Source organism: Oncorhynchus gorbuscha, linkage group LG14 (assembly GCF_021184085.1).
Source record: "Oncorhynchus gorbuscha isolate QuinsamMale2020 ecotype Even-year linkage group LG14, OgorEven_v1.0, whole genome shotgun sequence".
Taxonomy (NCBI): domain Eukaryota; kingdom Metazoa; phylum Chordata; class Actinopteri; order Salmoniformes; family Salmonidae; genus Oncorhynchus; species Oncorhynchus gorbuscha.
Window position 1 is genome coordinate 76,911,634 of NC_060186.1, and position 19,870 is coordinate 76,931,503.

Sequence of the window (19,870 nt, forward strand, 5' to 3'; positions counted from 1 at the left end):
TCACGGGAATATATGGGAATTCACGGGAATATATGGGAATTCACGGGAATATATGGGAATTCATGGGAATATATGGGAATTCACGGGAATATATAGGAATTCACGGGAATATATGGGAATTCACGGGAATATATAGGAATTCACAGGAATATATCGGAATTCAATTCACGGGAATATATGGGAATTCACGGGAATATATCGGAATTCAATTCACAGGAATATATGGGAATTCACGGGAATATATGGGAATTCATGGGAATATATCGGAATTCAATTCACGGGAATATATGGGAATTCACGGGAATATATGGGAATTCACGGGAATATATCAGAATTCAATTCACAGGAATATATGGGAATTCACGGGAATATATGGGAATTCACTGGAATATATGGGAATTCACGGGAATATATAGGAATTCACAGGAATATATGGGAATTCAATTCACTGGAATATATGGGAATTCACGGGAATATATGGGAATTCACGGGAATATATGGGAATTCACGGGAATATATGGGAATTCACAGGAATATATGGGATTCACGGGAATATATGGGAATTCACGGGAATATATGGGAATTCACGGGAATATATGGGAATTCACGGGAATATATGGGAATTCACGGGAATATATGGGAATTCACGGGAATATATGGGAATTCACGGGAATATATGGGAATTAACGGAAATATATGACAATTAATATTAATACCATTTAAATGTAGCTGTTTTTTGCATTGGATATATTTACCATATCATATGGAGACCAACATAAACCTTTTACCTCATCATAAGTAGATATAATTGCAAATGATTCAATCCTTCCATTAGAAATGTTTAAAAAAATATTTAGTTACAAATTTAACTTTAATTAAATGAGTTGACTCTACATATGGGATAATTTCACTGAACAACAAAAGGAAGGGAATATAGAATGATGCCCAAGGATCCATCACATCGCCCAGAAACGTTGATAGTCTAGAAACTAAAGCTTTGGTTGTCTTCCTCTCAGGCGTCCATGTCTTCTCCCTGGACCTCATCAATGTCCACCTTTTGAACATCAGACTCTGAGGCCTCATCTTCACTGTCACTTTCCAACCTTGTTGAGAATGGCCTGTTGTCAGGCTCAAAAAGCATCAAATTTGTCCGAATGGCCACCAATTTTTCAACCCTTGTATTTGTCAGCCTGTTGCGTGCTTTGATGTGTGTGTTCCCAAACAAGGACCAGTTGCGCTCTGAGGCGGCTGATGTTGGTGGGATTTGGAGGATGATGGAGGAAAGAGCCTCAGATCCACAAAGTCCCTTCCACCAGATGACTGATGAGATATGTTGGCATGATGGAGATGCCATATTGCAGTGTAATATGTCTGTACTTTGCCAGACTGCCAAGAACCTTGCCCTCATCCAGGCCAAGGTGGCGAGACACGGTAGTGATGACACCATAGGCCTTGTTGATCTCTGCACCAGACAGGATGCTCTTGCCAGCAGACTTGGGGTCCAACATGTATGCTGCGACATGTATGGGCTTCAGGTAGAAGTCTTCATGCTTTTTGATGTATTTCAGAACTGCTGTTCGCTCTGCATGGAGCAACGGTGAAGTTGGCAGGGCAGTACGGATTTCTTCTCTTACATCTACAAGCACAGTCTGACCATCAGACAGGATGGCATTGTCTCCCTCAATCTGTGCAATGGCTACCTACTCCTCTAGTGTGTGTCTGTTCCCTACTCCTGTAGTGTGCCATTTCTACATGATTTGCTTGACCTTCATTTGAACTCTGTTCACCTCTGCATCCAGCAAATGAGTAGATGAAGCATGTCTGGTTGGAGGGGTGCATGCTGGGCGAAGAACATTCAGAAATCTCTTCCAACACACATTGCCTGTGAGCATCAGAGGTGAACCAGTTGCATACACAGCTCGAACAAGACATTCATCAGCATTTCTCTTGACTACATTCCTCCATTGAGTCAAAAAACCTTATTCCAGGAGGACCATGAGCTGTTGCTATCAGTAAGGTGTCTACTTCTATTCGAGGTGAAAATGATGAATCGGAGGGACTTTTGTCAGAGGTTGCACTGTTGTGAGCGCTGAGGGAACTTTATGCACTTGGCCAGATTCTGCATCTTTGTTGCGTTCTTCACATATGATTTGGCACAGTATTTGTAAATGTACACCACTGTTTCTTCTACATTAGCTGCAGTGAAATGTCTCCACACATCAGATAGTGTCCGTGGCAATTTCCTGTAAAGATTAGGAAAAAAAAGAGTAAGAAAATAATACAATTTAATGTACAGATAAATAGTTAAGTAGTTATTATTAAACAACTCCTTTGTAAGATAAATGTTTTAAAGTGAAACATGTATGGAAACAGGTGAATTAACACTCCTCACTTAGCAGGCTCAAGCAAGCTAAAACCAACATGGTAGCAAAAACTAACTAGTGGAAATTGTTAACAAGTTAGAAATGATTTCAACAAACTTTGCTGTAGGCTACCATTTACTAGTTAGCAAGAAATAGCATACAGTGGGGCAAAACAGTATTTAGTCAGCCACCAATTGTGCAAGTTCTCCCACTTAAAAAGATGAGAGAGACCTGTAATTTTCATCATAGGTACACTTCAACTATGACAGACAGAATTAGAAAAAAATCTAGAAAATCACATTGTAGGATTTTTAATGAATTTATTTGCAAATTATGGTGGAAAATAAGTATTTGGTCACCTACAAACAAGCAAGATTTCTGGCTCTCACAGACCTGCAACTTCTTCTTTAAGAGGCTCCTCTGTTCTCCACTTGGTTACCTTTATTAATGGCACCTGTTTCAACTTGTTATCAGTATAAAAGACACCTGTCCACAACCTCAAACAGTCACACTCCAAACTCCACTATGGCCAAGACCAAAGAGCTGTTAAAGGACACCAGAAACAAAATTGTAGACCTGCACCAGGCTGGGAAGACTGAATCTGCAATAGGTAAGCAGCTTGGTTTGAAGAAATCAACTGTGGGAGCAATTATTAGGAAATGGAAGACATACAAGACCACTGATAATCTCCCTCGATCTGGGGCTCCACGCAAGATCTCACCCCGTGGGGTCAAAAATCCCAGAACCACACGGGGCGACCTAGTGAATGACCTGCAGAGAGCTGGGACCAAAGTAACAAAGCCTACCATCAGTAACACACTACGCCGCCACGGACTCAAATCTTGCAGTGCCAGACGTGTCCCCCTGCTTAAGCCAGTACATGTCCAGGCCCGTCTGAAGTTTGCTAGAGAGCATTTGGATGATCCAGAAGAAGATTGGGAGAATGAGCGTCTGCTAAATGACGTAAATGTAAATGTCATATGGTCAGATGAAACCAAAATATAACTTTTTGGTAAAAATTCAAACTTGTGGACTCAATAGCATCTCATTAGTCTGCAAGATCCTGAGAATCAGCTCTACATGTGATGGAAGAATACACTGTGCATGCAGTGGGTTACAATTCCATTGAATTGGGGATAGTTTAACCAAAATATGTCACAAGACCTAGAATTGCCTTATATTTTTCCCACAATAAAGGTTCACTGCGTTTAGGTTGAATTTAAGCAAAATTCAAAAAATTCCTGTGCTTAAACTTCCCATGGAAAATTTCTGTAAAAAAAAGTTTCTGACCCTTTGCAACCCTAGACATGAGACCGTGCCTGGAGTCACGAGACCTAGGGTTGTGGGGTCGGCTGGAGTCACGAGACCCGACCTGGGGTTGTAGGGTCGGCTGGAGTCACGAGACCCGACCTGGGGTTGTGGGGTCGGCTGGAGTCACGAGACCCGACCTGGGGTTGTGGGGTCGGCTGGAGTCACGAGACCTGGGGTCGTGGGGTCGGCTGGAGTCACGAGACCTGGGGTCGTGGGGTCGGCTGGAGTCACGAGACCCGACCTGGGGTCGTGGGGTCGGCTGGAGTCACGAGACCCGACCTGGGGTCGTGGGGTCGGCTGGAGTCACGAGACCCGTCGTGGGGTCGGCTGGAGTCACGAGACCCGACCTGGGGTCGTGGGGTCGGCTGGAGTCACGAGACCCGACCTGGGGTCGTGGGGTCGGCTGGAGTCACGAGACCCGACCTGGGGTTGTGGGGTCGGCTGGAGTCACGAGACCTGGGGTCGTGGGGTCGGCTGGAGTCACGAGACCCGACCTGGGGTCGTGGGGTCGGCTGGAGTCACGAGACCCGACCTGGGGTCGTGGGGTCGGCTGGAGTCACGAGACCCGACCTGGGGTTGTGGGGTCGGCTGGAGTCACGAGACCTGGGGTTGTGGGGTCGGCTGGAGTCACGAGACCCGACCTGGGGTTGTGGGGTCGGCTGGAGTCACGAGACCCGACCTGGGGTCGTGGGGTCGGCTGGAGTCACGAGACCTGGGGTCGTGGGGTCGGCTGGAGTCACGAGACCTGGGGTCGTGGGGTCGGCTGGAGTCACGAGACCTGGGGTTGTGGGGTCGGCTGGAGTCACGAGACCTGGAGTTGTGGGGTCGGCTGGAGTCACGAGACCTGGGGTTGTGGGGTCGGCTGGAGACACGAGACGTGGGGTTGGCTGGAGACACGAGACCTGGGGTCGTGGGGTCGGCTGGAGTCACGAGACCTGGGGTCGTGGGGTCGGCTGGAGTCACGAGACCTGGGGTCGTGGGGTCGGCTGGAGTCACGAGACCCGACCTGGGGTTGTGAGGTCGGCTGGAGTCACGAGACCTGGGGTCGTGGGGTCGGCTGGAGTCACGAGACCTGGGGTTGTGGGGTCGGCTGGAGTCACGAGACCTGGGGTCGCCTGGAGTCACGAGACCCGACCTGGGGTCGTGGGGTCGGCTGGAGTCACGAGACCCTACCTGGGGTTGTGGGGTCGGCTGGAGTCACAAGACCTGGGGTTGTGGGGTCGCCTGGAGTCACGAGACCCGACCTGGGGTTGTGGGGTCGGCTGGAGTCACGAGACCCGACCTGGGGTTGTGGGGTCGGCTGGAGTCACGAGACCCGACCTGGGGTTGTGGGGTCGGCTGGAGTCACGAGACCCGACCTGGGGTTGTGGGGTCGGCTGGAGTCACGAGACCCGACCTGGGGTTGTGGGGTCGGCTGGAGTCACGAGACCCGACCTGGGGTTGTGGGGTCGGCTGGAGTCACGAGACCCGACCTGGGGTTGTGGGGTCGGCTGGAGTCACGAGACCCGACCTGGGGTTGTGGGGTCGGCTGGTAGTTGGAATGAAACGTAATCAAATCAACATTGGAACACTTCATCAGAATGACAATAGTTAATTTTGTGTTGCTTCCTAGGTTACGGCAGTTCCCATGGAGCGGTACTGTGACGACCGCAGCGCTGAGTACGAGTGGCAGGAGACGAGGGCCGGAGGGGGCATGGCCGCCAAGCACTGCTTCCTGTACGGCTCCCTTGATCTGGCCTCTGATTGGATGTCCCGAGCCAACACTTTCTACCCACGATGCCCTGGGGGAGTGATGGCGCTCTACCCCCGGCATGGCTGGTCCTACATCAGAATACCAGGTACGGAAACGCAGTGTGTGTGCAGTGTTTGTTTCAGTGTATTTACGTTGAAATTAACAGTCAGAGGAAACACTTTCGCCAGTCCTGGAATCAGACGACTCTGTTCCCTACTCCTGTAGTGTCTGTTCCCTACTCCTGTAGTGTGTCTGTTCCCTACACCTGTAGTGTGTCTGTTCCCTACTCCTGTAGTGTCTGTTCCCTACTCCTGTAGTGTCTCTGTTCCCTACTCCTGTAGTGTCTGTTCCCTACTCCTGTAGTGTCTGTTCCCTACTCCTGTAGTGTGTCTGTTCCCTACTCCTGTAGTGTGTCTGTTCCCTACTCCTGTAGTGTGTGTTCCCTACTCCTGTAGTGTGTTTGTTCCCTACTCCTGTAGTGTGTCTGTTCCCTACTCCTGTAGTGTGTCTGTTCCCTACTCCTGTAGTGTCTGTTCCCTACTCCTGTAGTGTCTGTTCCCTACTCCTGTAGTGTCTCTGTTCCCTACTCCTGTAGTGTCTCTGTTCCCTACTCCTGTAGTGTCTCTGTTCCCTACTCCTGTAGTGTCTCTGTTCCCTACTCCTGTAGTGTCTCTGTTCCCTACTCCTGTAGTGTCTGTTCCCTACTCCTGTAGTGTCTGTTCCCTACTCCTGTAGTGTCTCTGTTCCCTACTCCTGTAGTGTCTCTGTTCCCTACTCCTGTAGTGTGTGGTAGGGGGGAAGCCTCCTCTGTTCCCTACTCCTATAGTGTGTGGTGGGGAAGCCTCCTCTGTTCCCTACTCCTGTAGTGTCTGTTCCCTACTCCTGTAGTGTCTGTTCCCTACTCATGTAGTGTGTGGTAGGGGGGGAACCCTCCTCTGTTCCCTACTCCTGTAGTGTCTGTTCCCTACTCCTGTAGTGTGTGGTAGGGGGGGAACCCTCCTCTGTTCCCTACTCCTGTAGTGTGTGGTAGGGGGGGAAGCCTCCTCTGTTCCCTACTAACCAGGGAGAGTAAAGACCGTGGGAGGACCACAGCTAAGCAGGAGAGGGATAGCCTGGGTCAGGGGTTGAGACCGGTCTAATATAGAACCATCCTGTCACAGTCCTGTCACTTTCAGGGTGTGCGTGTCACTGCTAAACCTCACCCTCGTGATGAAAACGCGTAGAGAATAGTGGAGACCTGCTACGCTGTGCGTCTTTATGACAGAGCTGCTTCTGGAGGTCGGAGAGGTCAGAGAGGTCACATGACTGATGTGTAGTGAGGGCTAAAGGTTTACTTCCACTCTCACAGACCTGGTAACCCTGCACTTTATATCATGATGATGTCTCACTTTTGCTGTGGACTCCTATTGCTTTTATCTGACTGTCTTTGGCCGTGGGAATGGTGTGTGTGTGTGTGTGTGTGTGTGTGTGTGTGTGTGTGTGTGTGTGTGTGTGTGTGTGTGTGTGTGTGTGTGTGTGTGTGTGTGTGTGTGTGTGTGTGTGTGTGTGTGTGTGTGTGTGTGTGTGTGAACAGTCTAAGAGCTTGTGAAGTTTTCGGGAAAAAGGACAAAGCGAGGAAGTTTGAAGTTTGACCATTGGTCATTGTTCCAGTGCTTAGGTAATGGTAATATACTGTACTGTGTGTTTGTGGCTCAGAACAGTGTCCTTCACAAAGCAGTACTGTATTCAGACTCGTAGTGTTGTCTTCTCACCTTGCGCAGAAAGTCTCTCTCTCACCTCTATATCTCACCTCTCTCACTCTCTCTCACCTCTCTCACTCTCTCACCTCTCTCCCTCACCTCTCGCTCTCTCTCACCGCTCTCTCACCTCTCGCTCTCTCTCACCTCTCCCAGCTCTCACCTCTCCCAGCTCTCACCTCTCCCAGCTCTCACCTCTCCCAGCTCTCACCTCTCCCAGCTCTCACCTCTCCCAGCTCTCACCTCTTCCAGCTCTCTCTCCCAGCTCTCGCTCTCACCTCACCCAGCTCTCTCTCTCACCTCTCCCAGCTCTCTCTCTCACCTCTCCCAGCTCTCTCTCTCACCTCTCCCAGCTCTCTCTCTCACCTCTCCCATCTCTCTCTCTCACCTCTCCCAGCTCTCTCTCTCACCTCTCCCAGCTCTCTCTCTCACCTCTCCCAGCTCTCTCTCTCACCTCTCCCAGCTCTCTCTCTCACCTCTCCCAGCTCTCTCTCTCACCTCTCCCAGCTCTCTCTCTCACCTCTCCCAGCTCTCTCTCACCTCTCCCAGCTCTCTCTCCCAGCTCTCTCTCTCACCTCTCCCAGCTCTCTCTCACCTCTCCCAGCTCTCTCTCTCACCTCTCACAGCTCTCGCTCTCACCTCTCCCAGCTCTCACCTCTCCCAGCTCTCACCTCTCCCAGCTCTCACCTCTCCCAGCTCTCACCTCTCCCAGCTCTCACCTCTCCCAGCTCTCACCTCTCCCAGCTCTCGCTCTCACCTCTCCCAGCTCTCGCTCTCACCTCTCCCAGCTCTCGCTCTCACCTCTCCCAGCTCTCGCTCTCACCTCTCCCAGCTCTCGCTCTCACCTCTCCCAGCTCTCTCTCTCACCTCTCCCAGCTCTCTCTCACCTCTCCCAGCTCTCGCTCTCACCTCTCCCAGCTCTCTCGCTCTCACCTCTCCCAGCTCTCTCGCTCTCACCTCTCCCAGCTCTCTCGCTCTCACCTCTCCCAGCTCTCTCGCTCTCACCTCTCCCAGCTCTCTCGCTCTCACCTCTCCCAGCTCTCTCGCTCTCACCTCTCCCAGCTCTCTCGCTCTCACCTCTCCCAGCTCTCTCGCTCTCACCTCTCTCTCGCTCTCACCTCGCTCTCACCTCTCTCTCACCTCTCTCTCACCTCTCTCTCACCTCTCTATCTCTCCTCTCTATCTCACCTCTCTATCTCTCCTCTCTATCTCTCCTCTCTATCTCACCTCTCTATGTCACCTCTCTCTCTCTCACCTCTCTCTCTCTCTCACCTCTCTCTCACCTCTCTCTCACCTCTCTCTCTCACCTCTCTATCTCACCTCTCTCTCTCACCTCTCTATCTCACCTCTCTATCTCACCTCTCTCTCACCTCTCTCACCTCTCTCTCGCTCTCACCTCTCCCACCTCTCTCACCTCTCTCTCGCTCTCACCTCTCCCAGCTCTTTCTCTCAGCTCTCTCTCTCACTCTCACCTCTCCCAGCTCTTTCTCTCAGCTCTCTCTCTCACTCTCACCTCTCCCAGCTCTTTCTCTCAGCTCTCACTCTCACCTCTCCCAGCTCACTCTCACCTCTCCCAGGTCTCTCTCACCTCTCCCAGCTCTCTCACCTCTCCCAGCTCTCTCACCTCTCCCAGCTCTCTCACCTCTCCCAGCTCTCTCACCTCTCCCAGCTCTCTCTCACCTCTCCCAGCTCTCTCTCTCTCACCTCTCCCAGCTCTCTCTCTCACCTCTCCCAGCTCTTTCTCTCAGCTCTCACTCTCACCTCTCCCAGCTCTTTCTCTCAGCTCTCTCTCTCACTCTCACCTCTCCCAGCTCTTTCTCTCAGCTCTCTCTCTCACTCTCACCTCTCCCAGCTCTTTCTCTCAGCTCTCACTCTCACCTCTCCCAGCTCACTCTCACCTCTCCCAGCTCTCTCGCTATCACCTCTCTCTCGCTCTCACCTCTCTCTCGCTCTCACCTCTCTCTTGCTCTCACCTCTCTCTCACCTCTCTCTCACCTCTCTCTCTCCTCTCTATCTCACCTCTCTATCTCTCCTCTCTATCTCTCCTCTCTATCTCACCTCTCTATGTCACCTCTCTCTCTCTCTCACCTCTCTCTCTCTCACCTCTCTCTCACCTCTCTCTCTCTCTCACCTCTCTCTCTCTCACCTCTCTCTCACCTCTCTCTCTCACCTCTCTATCTCACCTCTCTCTCTCACCTCTCTCTCTCACCTCTCTATCTCACCTCTCTCTCTCACCTCTCTATCTCACCTCTCTCTCACCTCTCTCACCTCTCTCTCGCTCTCACCTCTCCCACCTCTCTCACCTCTCTCTCGCTCTCACCTCTCCCAGCTCTTTCTCTCAGCTCTCTCTCTCACTCTCACCTCTCCCAGCTCTTTCTCTCAGCTCTCTCTCTCACTCTCACCTCTCCCAGCTCTTTCTCTCAGCTCTCACTCTCACCTCTCCCAGCTCACTCTCACCTCTCCCAGGTCTCTCTCTCTCACCTCTCCCAGCTCTCTCACCTCTCCCAGCTCTCTCTCTCTCACCTCTCCCAGCTCTCTCTCTCACCTCTCCCAGCTCTCTCTCTCTCACCTCTCCCAGCTCGCTCTCTCACCTCTCCCAGCTCTCTCTCTCACCTCTCTCCCTGCCCCACACCTTTTAGAACTAATGACTGCTATGATGAATGTTTGTTTGTGCATGACGTGAGCCACTTACCAGTATCGGTCAATAAATGTAGTCATGTAGCTTTCGGTTGGACAAAACAAAGACGCCAATGGCTTGAGTTGTTGATGATGATTTGATGAAATAGTTTTGATCATAAAATGAAAGACTTGTTTGGTGAACATTAGGCCTGGTGTCAAAGGTCACGTCTTTGTACTGTCTATCTCTGTGTACTCTTACCTGTTGAGGGACACGAACGGCGAGGCTTGATTATTTACTATTCATTTATAAACAGAGTCATGTGACCCTAAATGGTGATTAAAAATTGTCCCCACAGCTGATGCTGGAAAGTACCGGAAAGAAACATTTCTGTGCAATGTTCCTAACGAGGACCTGGCTAAAACACCCTGTTGTTGTCTGTGTGGCGTCTGTCACGGTGCGTTAGGAGGAACAATGCTTCCTAAATGACTGGTCTCTCACTTTTGCTTCTGTTTATTGTGGGAGCCTGCGCTGTAAGCTAGGAGGCAAGTGTGTGTGTGTGTGTATGTGTGTGTCTTTCTGTCTGTCTGTGAGGGCTGTGGGAAACAGTATTGTCTTCCTGTCCCTTCAAGAATCTCTGCTCTCCACTAAAAAGACAGGAAACCTCCCTGGCCTTCTGAGAGAGAGAGAGAGAGAGAGACACACACACACACACACACACACACACACACACACACACACACACACACACACACACACACACACACACACACACACACACACACACACCGACACACACACACCGACACACCGAGAGAGGCAGAAACAACACCGTCAGGCAGCTAGCCTAGCGCTGTTAGCTACATCATTGTTTACTGTCTGACTGGCTGGAGGCCTGTACTTGATGCTAACTTTAGTTCCATCCTACACGCTGGCTTATCCAGGTCCTGGGCAGGGTATTAGTAAAACCAGGTGTTTGGGAAAAGGGTTGAAAAAGAATCAAGCAGGAGGCCAGCTCAGCTAGGTTTGGCCACCCCTGAAGCCCCATTTACTCCTCATCAGGCCTACAGGGGGCGACCTTACCCACATTATGCCTGTCTGACCTACTGGGTCTGGATTTGGGATCTGGAGGGGAAACACATAGTGTAGGTCTCTCTCTCTGTCCCTTCACCAGAGTTGGGCCTGACTTGACAAAGACCTGCCTGTGTGTAATATATCTTAAGGACAGGCTTCGCCGTTCCGCTCCGTTCCGCTCTGCTCCGTTCCGCTCTGTAACGCTCCGTCCTGCTCTGTAATTCTCCGTCCTGCTCCGCTCCGCTCTGTAACGCTCCTTCCTGCTCCGCTCCGCTCTGTAACTCTCCGTCCTGCTCCGTTCCGCTCTGTAACGCTCCGTCCTGCTCTGTAACGCTCCGTCCTGCTCTGTAACTCTCCGTCCTGCTCCGTTCCGCTCCGTCCTGCTCCGTTCCGCACTGTATGCTCTGTAACGCTCCGTCCTGCTCTGTAACGCTCCGTCCTGCTCCGTTCCGCACTGTATGCTCTGTAACGCTCTGTCCTGCTCTGTAACGCTCTGTCCTGCTCTGTAACGCTCTGTCCTGCTCTGTAACGCTCTGTCTTGCTCTGTAACGCTCTGTCCTGCTCTGTAATGCTCTGTCCTGCTCTGTAACGCTCTGTCCTGCTCTGTAACGCTCTGTCCTGCTCTGTAACGCTCTGTCCTGCTCCGCTCCGTCCTGCTCTGTAACGCTCTGTCCTGCTCTGTAACGCTCTGTCCTGCTCCGCTCCGTCCTGCTCTCTAACTCTCCGTCCTGCTCCGTCCTGCTCTGTAACTCTCCGTCCTGCTCTGTAATGCTCTGTTCCGCTCTGTAACGCTCTGTCCTGCTCTGTAACGCTCCGTCCTGCTCCGCTCCGCTCTGTAACGCTCTGTCCTGCTCCGCTCCGTCCTGCTCTGTAACGCTCTGTCCTGCTCTGTAACGCTCTGTCCTGCTCCGCTCCGTCCTGCTCTCTAACTCTCCGTCCTGCTCCTTCCTGCTCTGTAACTCTCCGTCCTGCTCTGTAATGCTCCGTCCTGCTCTGTAATTCTCCGTCCTGCTCCGCTCCGCTCTGTAACGCTCCTTCCTGCTCCGCTCCGCTCTGTAACTCTCCGTCCTGCTCCGTTCCGCTCTGTAACGCTCCGTCCTGCTCTGTAACGCTCCGTCCTGCTCTGTAACTCTCCGTCCTGCTCCGTTCCGCTCCGTCCTGCTCCGTTCCACACTGTATGCTCTGTAACGCTCCGTCCTGCTCTGTAACGCTCCGTCCTGCTCCGTTCCGCACTGTATGCTCTGTAACGCTCTGTCCTGCTCTGTAACGCTCTGTCCTGCTCTGTAACGCTCTGTCCTGCTCTGTAACGCTCTGTCCTGCTCTGTAACGCTCTGTCCTGCTCTGTAACGCTCTGTCCTGCTCTGTAATGCTCTGTCCTGCTCTGTAACGCTCTGTCCTGCTCTGTAACGCTCTGTCCTGCTCTGTAACGCTCTGTCCTGCTCCGCTCCGTCCTGCTCTGTAACGCTCTGTCCTGCTCTGTAACGCTCTGTCCTGCTCCGCTCCGTCCTGCTCTCTAACTCTCCGTCCTGCTCCGTCCTGCTCTGTAACTCTCCGTCCTGCTCTGTAATGCTCTGTTCCGCTCTGTAACGCTCTGTCCTGCTCTGTAACGCTCCGTCCTGCTCCGCTCCGCTCTGTAACGCTCTGTCCTGCTCCGCTCCGTCCTGCTCTGTAACGCTCTGTCCTGCTCTGTAACGCTCTGTCCTGCTCCGCTCCGTCCTGCTCTCTAACTCTCCGTCCTGCTCCTTCCTGCTCTGTAACTCTCCGTCCTGCTCTGTAATGCTCCGTCCTGCTCTGTAACTCTCCGTCCTGCTCTGTAACGCTCCGTCCTGCTCTGTAACGCTCCGTCCTGCTCTGTAACTCTCCGTCCTGCTCTGTAACTCTCCGTCCTGCTCTGTAACGCTCCGCTCCGCTCTGTAACGCTCCGTCCTGCTCTGTAACGCTCCGTCCTGCTCTGTAACTCTCCGTCCTGCTCTGTAATGCTCCGTTCCGCTCTGTAACTCTCCGTCCTGCTCTGTAACGCTCCGTCCTGCTCTGTAACGCTCCGTCCTGCTGTGTAACGCTCCGTCCTGCTCTGTAACGCTCCGTCCTGCTCTGTAACGCTCCGTCCTGCTCCGTCCTGCTCTGTAACGCTCCGTCCTGCTCTGTAACTCTCCGTCCTGCTCTGTAACTCTCCGTCCTGCTCTGTAACTCTCCGTCCTGCTCTGTAACTCTCTGTCCTGCTCTGTAACGCTCTGTCCTGCTCTGTAACGCTCTGTCTTGCTCTGTAACGCTCTGTCCTGCTCTGTAATGCTCTGTCCTGCTCTGTAACGCTCTGTCCTGCTCTGTAACGCTCTGTCCTGCTCTGTAACGCTCTGTCCTGCTCCGCTCCGTCCTGCTCTGTAACGCTCTGTCCTGCTCTGTAACGCTCTGTCCTGCTCCGCTCCGTCCTGCTCTCTAACTCTCCGTCCTGCTCCGTCCTGCTCTGTAACTCTCCGTCCTGCTCTGTAATGCTCTGTTCCGCTCTGTAACGCTCTGTCCTGCTCTGTAACGCTCCGTCCTGCTCCGCTCCGCTCTGTAACGCTCTGTCCTGCTCCGCTCCGTCCTGCTCTGTAACGCTCTGTCCTGCTCTGTAACGCTCTGTCCTGCTCCGCTCCGTCCTGCTCTCTAACTCTCCGTCCTGCTCCTTCCTGCTCTGTAACTCTCCGTCCTGCTCTGTAATGCTCCGTCCTGCTCTGTAATTCTCCGTCCTGCTCCGCTCCGCTCTGTAACGCTCCTTCCTGCTCCGCTCCGCTCTGTAACTCTCCGTCCTGCTCCGTTCCGCTCTGTAACGCTCCGTCCTGCTCTGTAACGCTCCGTCCTGCTCTGTAACTCTCCGTCCTGCTCCGTTCCGCTCCGTCCTGCTCCGTTCCACACTGTATGCTCTGTAACGCTCCGTCCTGCTCTGTAACGCTCCGTCCTGCTCCGTTCCGCACTGTATGCTCTGTAACGCTCTGTCCTGCTCTGTAACGCTCTGTCCTGCTCTGTAACGCTCTGTCCTGCTCTGTAACGCTCTGTCCTGCTCTGTAACGCTCTGTCCTGCTCTGTAACGCTCTGTCCTGCTCTGTAATGCTCTGTCCTGCTCTGTAACGCTCTGTCCTGCTCTGTAACGCTCTGTCCTGCTCTGTAACGCTCTGTCCTGCTCCGCTCCGTCCTGCTCTGTAACGCTCTGTCCTGCTCTGTAACGCTCTGTCCTGCTCCGCTCCGTCCTGCTCTCTAACTCTCCGTCCTGCTCCGTCCTGCTCTGTAACTCTCCGTCCTGCTCTGTAATGCTCTGTTCCGCTCTGTAACGCTCTGTCCTGCTCTGTAACGCTCCGTCCTGCTCCGCTCCGCTCTGTAACGCTCTGTCCTGCTCCGCTCCGTCCTGCTCTGTAACGCTCTGTCCTGCTCTGTAACGCTCTGTCCTGCTCCGCTCCGTCCTGCTCTCTAACTCTCCGTCCTGCTCCTTCCTGCTCTGTAACTCTCCGTCCTGCTCTGTAATGCTCCGTCCTGCTCTGTAACTCTCCGTCCTGCTCTGTAACGCTCCGTCCTGCTCTGTAACGCTCCGTCCTGCTCTGTAACTCTCCGTCCTGCTCTGTAACTCTCCGTCCTGCTCTGTAACGCTCCGCTCCGCTCTGTAACGCTCCGTCCTGCTCTGTAACGCTCCGTCCTGCTCTGTAACTCTCCGTCCTGCTCTGTAATGCTCCGTTCCGCTCTGTAACTCTCCGTCCTGCTCTGTAACGCTCCGTCCTGCTCTGTAACGCTCCGTCCTGCTGTGTAACGCTCCGTCCTGCTCTGTAACGCTCCGTCCTGCTCTGTAACGCTCCGTCCTGCTCCGTCCTGCTCTGTAACGCTCCGTCCTGCTCTGTAACTCTCCGTCCTGCTCTGTAACTCTCCGTCCTGCTCTGTAACTCTCCGTCCTGCTCTGTAACTCTCCGTCCTGCTCTGTAACGCTCCGTCCTGCTCTGTAACGCTCCGTCCTGCTCTGTAACGCTCCGTCCTGCTCTGTAACTCTCCGTCCTGCTCTGTAATGCTCCGTCCCGCTCTGTAACTCTCCGTCCTGCTCTGTAACGCTCCGTCCTGCTCTGTAACGCTCCGTCCTGCTGTGTAACGCTCCGTCCTGCTCTGTAACGCTCCGTCCTGCTCTGTAACGCTCCGTCCTGCTCTGTAACTCTCCGTCCTGCTCTGTAATGCTCCGTTCCGCTCTGTAACTCTCCGTCCTGCTCTGTAACGCTCCGTCCTGCTCTGTAACTCTCCGTCCTGCTCTGTAATGCTCCGTTCCGCTCTGTAACTCTCCGTCCTGCTCTGTAACGCTCCGTCCTGCTCTGTAACGCTCCGTCCTGCTGTGTAACGCTCCGTCCTGCTCTGTAACGCTCCGTCCTGCTGTGTAACGCTCCGTCCTGCTCTGTAATGCTCCGTCCTGCTCTGTAACTCTCCGTCCTGCTCTGTAACGCTCCGTCCTGCTCTGTAACACTCCGTCCTGCTGTGTAACGCTCCGTCCTGCTCTGTAACGCTCCGTCCTGCTGTGTAACGCTCCGTCCTGCTCTGTAATGCTCCGTCCTGCTCTGTAACTCTCCGTCCTGCTCTGTAACGCTCCGTCCTGCTCTGTAACGCTCCGTCCTGCTGTGTAACGCTCCGTCCTGCTCTGTAACGCTCCGTCCTGCTCTGTAACTCTCCGTCCTGCTCTGTAACTCTCCGTCCTGCTCTGTAACGCTCCGTCCTGCTCTGTAACTCTCCGTCCTGCTCTGTAACGCTCCGTCCTGCTCTGTAACGCTCCGTCCTGCTCTGTAACGCTCCGTCCTGCTCTGTAACTCTCCGTCCTGCTCTGTAACGCTCCGTCCTGCTCTGTAACGCTCCGTCCTGCTGTGTAACGCTCCGTCCTGCTGTGTAACGCTCCGTCCTGCTCTGTAACGCTCCGTCCTGCTGTGTAACGCTCCGTCCTGCTCCGTCCTGGTCCGCTCCGCTCTGTAACTCTCCGTCCTTCTGTGTAACGCTCCGTCCTGCTCCGTCCTGCTCCGCTCCGCTCTGTAACTCTCCGTCCTGCTGTGTAACGCTCCGTCCTGCTGTGTAACGCTCCGTCCTGCTCCGTCCTGGTCCGCTCTGTAATTCTCCGTCCTGCTCTGTAACGCTCCTTCCTCCTCTGCTCTGTAATTCTCCGTCCTGCTCCGCTCTGTCCCGCTCTGTAACGCTCCGTCCTGCTCCGCTCCGTTCCGCTCTGTAATGCTCCGTCCTGCTCTAGTTGTGGGCTAATGGGATCCTAATGTATCAAATATCTGTTCTGTTCCTCTCTCGTCTGTGGTGAGACCAGACCACTGTGGTGAGACCAGACCACTGTGGTGTATTTCCCACTAAACACAGAGTAGAACAGACAACTGTCTGATTCAGAGAGCCAGAGTCATAATTAGACTGTCTCCCCTCTCTCTCGCCCCCCCCTTCCTGTCTGGTTTCTGGAGAAGTATTCTCCAAAATGGCCTGCACTGCAAAGGAAAGGTGCCCTGTGTGAAAAACGGTGACACACTGAATGACCTAAAATTATCAATCCCATATGGGTCTATAAACAGTCAGGCCAACCCAAGCTGAACTGTGCAGGTCGGCTAATAGTAGGACTCGTGCACCTAGTACTGTTGTTGGGTTAGCAGGGTTTCTGTAGTACAGGCACCTAGTACTGTTGTTGGGTTAGCAGGGTTTCTGTAGTACAGGCACCTAGTACTGTTGTTGGGTTAGCAGGGTTTCTGTAGTACAGGCACCTAGTACTGTTGTTGGGCTAGCAGTGTTTCTGTAGTACAGGCACCTAGCACTGTTTTTGGGTTAGCAGGGTTTCTGTAGTACAGGCACCTAGTACTGTTTGGTTAGTTATATTTCTGTAGTACAGGCACCTAGTACTGTTCTTGGGTTAAGTGTTTCTGTAGTACAGGCACCTAGTACTGTTGTTGGGTTAGCAGTGTTTCTGTAGTACAGGCACCTAGTACTGTTGTTGGGTTAGCAGTGTTTCTGTAGTACAGGCACAGAGTACTGTTGTTGGGTTAACAGTGTTTCTGTAGTACAGGCACCTAGTACTGTTGTTGGGTTAACAGGGTTTCTGTAGTACAGGAGGTGGAGTACTGTTGTTGGGTTAACAGGGTTTCTGTAGTACAGGCACCTAGTACTGTTGTTGGGTTAACAGGGTTTCTGTAGTACAGGCACCTAGTACTGTTGTTGGGTTAGCAGTGTTTCTGTAGTACAGGCACCTACTGTTGTTGGGTTAGCAGTGTTTCTGTAGTACAGGCACCTAGTACTGTTGTTGGGTTAACAGGGTTTCTGTAGTACAGGAGGTGGAGTACTGTTGTTGGGTTAACAGGGTTTCTGTAGTACAGGCACCTAGTACTGTTGTTGGGTTAACAGGGTTTCTGTAGTACGGGAGGTGGAGTACTGTTGTTGGGTTAACAGGGTTTCTGTAGTACAGGAGGTGGAGTACTGTTGTTGGGTTAGCAGGGTTTCTGTAGTACAGGCACCTAGTACTGTTGTTGGGTTAACAGGGTTTCTGTAGTACAGGCACCTAGTACTGTTGTTGGGTTAGCAGTGTTTCTGTAGTACAGGCACCTACTGTTGTTGGGTTAGCAGTGTTTCTGTAGTACAGGCACCTAGTACTGTTGTTGGGTTAACAGGGTTTCTGTAGTACAGGAGGTGGAGTACTGTTGTTGGGTTAACAGGGTTTCTGTAGTACAGGCACCTAGTACTGTTGTTGGGTTAACAGGGTTTCTGTAGTACGGGAGGTGGAGTACTGTTGTTGGGTTAACAGGGTTTCTGTAGTACAGGAGGTGGAGTACTGTTGTTGGGTTAGCAGGGTTTCTGTAGTACAGGCACCTAGTACTGTTGTTGGGTTAGCAGGGTTTCTGTAGTACAGGCACCTAGTACTGTTGTTGGGTTAACAGGGTTTCTGTAGTACAGGCACAGAGTACTGTTGTTGGGTTAGCAGTGTTTCTGTAGTACAGGCACCTAGTACTGTTGTTGGGTTAACAGGGTTTCTGTAGTACAGGAGGTGGAGTACTGTTGTTGGGTTAACAGGGTTTCTGTAGTACAGGCACCTAGTACTGTTGTTGGGTTAACAGGGTTTCTGTAGTACGGGAGGTGGAGTACTGTTGTTGGGTTAACAGGGTTTCTGTAGTACAGGAGGTGGAGTACTGTTGTTGGGTTAGCAGGGTTTCTGTAGTACAGGCACCTAGTACTGTTGTTGGGTTAGCAGGGTTTCTGTAGTACAGGCACCTAGTACTGTTGTTGGGTTAGCAGGGTTTCTGTAGTACAGGCACCTAGTACTGTTGTTGGGTTAGCAGGGTTTCTGTAGTACAGGCACCTAGTACTGTTGTTGGGTTAGCAGGGTTTCTGTAGTACAGGCACCTAGTACTGTTGTTGGGTTAGCAGGGTTTCTGTAGTACAGGAGGTGGAGTACTGTTGTTGGGTTAGCAGGGTTTCTGTAGTACAGGCACAGAGTACTGTTGTTGGGTTAGCAGGGTTTCTGTAGTACAGGCACCTAGTACTGTTGTTGGGTTAGCAGGGTTTCTGTAGTACAGGAGGTGGAGTACTGTTGTTGGGTTAGCAGGGTTTCTGTAGTACAGGAGGTGGAGTACTGTTGTTGGGTTAGCAGGGTTTCTGTAGTACAGGCACAGAGTACTGTTGTTGGGTTAGCAGGGTTTCTGTAGTACAGGCACAGAGTACTGTTGTTGGGTTAGCAGGGTTTCTGTAGTACAGGAGGTGGAGTACTGTTGTTGGGTTAGCAGGGTTTCTGTAGTACAGGCACCTAGTACTGTTGTTGGGTTAGCAGGGTTTCTGTAGTACAGACACCTAGTACTGTTGTTGGGTTAACAGGGTTTCTGTAGTACAGGAGGTGGAGTACTGTTGTTGGGTTAGCAGGGTTTCTGTAGTACAGGCACCTAGTACTGTTGTTGGGTTAACAGGGTTTCTGTAGTACAGGCACAGAGTACTGTTGTTGGGTTAACAGGGTTTCTGTAGTACAGGAGGTGGAGTACTGTTGTTGGGTTAGCAGGGTTTCTGTAGTACAGGAGGTGGAGTACTGTTGTTGGGTTAGCAGGGTTTCTGTAGTACAGGCACAGAGTACTGTTGTTGGGTTAGCAGGGTTTCTGTAGTACAGGAGGTGGAGTACTGTTGTTGGGTTAGCAGGGTTTCTGTAGTACAGGCACCTAGTACTGTTGTTGGGTTAGCAGGGTTTCTGTAGTACAGGCACCTAGTACTGTTGTTGGGTTAACAGGGTTTCTGTAGTACAGGAGGTGGAGTACTGTTGTTGGGTTAGCAGGGTTTCTGTAGTACAGGAGGTGGAGTACTGTTGTTGGGTTAGCAGGGTTTCTGTAGTACAGGCACAGAGTACTGTTGTTGGGTTAACAGGGTTTCTGTAGTACAGGCACAGAGTACTGTTGTTGGGTTAGCAGGGTTTCTGTAGTACAGGAGGTGGAGTTTGCTAAACAGAAAGCAACTGGATTGATATACTTTCTTTTGTTTTCTTTCAATTTTTATTTCGTTGTCCAGCAGCCAAAGGCATTATCTTAGTCATATTAGCATCCCACGCTAGTCATTTCATCTGTAGATCTCCCCTCTTTCTACATGGCTAGTTGAATAGGGTAGTGGGGAGGTAATGGATAGGCATTATCTTAGTCATATTAGCATCCCACGCTAGTCATTTCATCTGTAGATATCCCATCTTTCTACATGGCTAGTTGAATAGGGTAGTGGGGAGGTAAATGGATAGGCATTATCTTAGTCATATTAGCATCCCACGCTAGTCATTTCATCTGTAGATCTCCCCTCTTTCTACATGGCTAGTTGAATAGGGTAGTGGGGAGGTAATGGATAGGCATTATCTTAGTCATATTAGCATCCCACGCTAGTCATTTCATCTGTAGATCTCCCCTCTTTCTACATGGCTAGTTGAATAGGGTAGTGGGGAGGTAATGGATAGGCATTATCTTAGTCATATTAGCGTCCCACGCTAGTCATTTCATCTGTAGATCTCCCCTCTTTCTACATGGCTAGTTGAATAGGGTAGTGGGGAGGT

At 51.9% G+C, this 19,870-nt stretch overlaps 1 protein-coding gene across 2 annotated transcripts in view; it reads left to right on the forward strand.

Annotated features, from left to right (window-relative positions):
* The window catches only part of ino80 (INO80 complex ATPase subunit), a 107,049-nt gene that overhangs the window by 55,193 nt on the left and 31,986 nt on the right, over positions 1-19,870 (forward strand). For both annotated transcript variants that reach the window (XM_046299006.1, XM_046299008.1), the window contains exon 26: positions 5,287-5,512. In XM_046299006.1, coding sequence (XP_046154962.1) covers positions 5,287-5,512 — 226 coding nt within the window. The remainder of the gene's footprint in view (positions 1-5,286; positions 5,513-19,870) is intronic.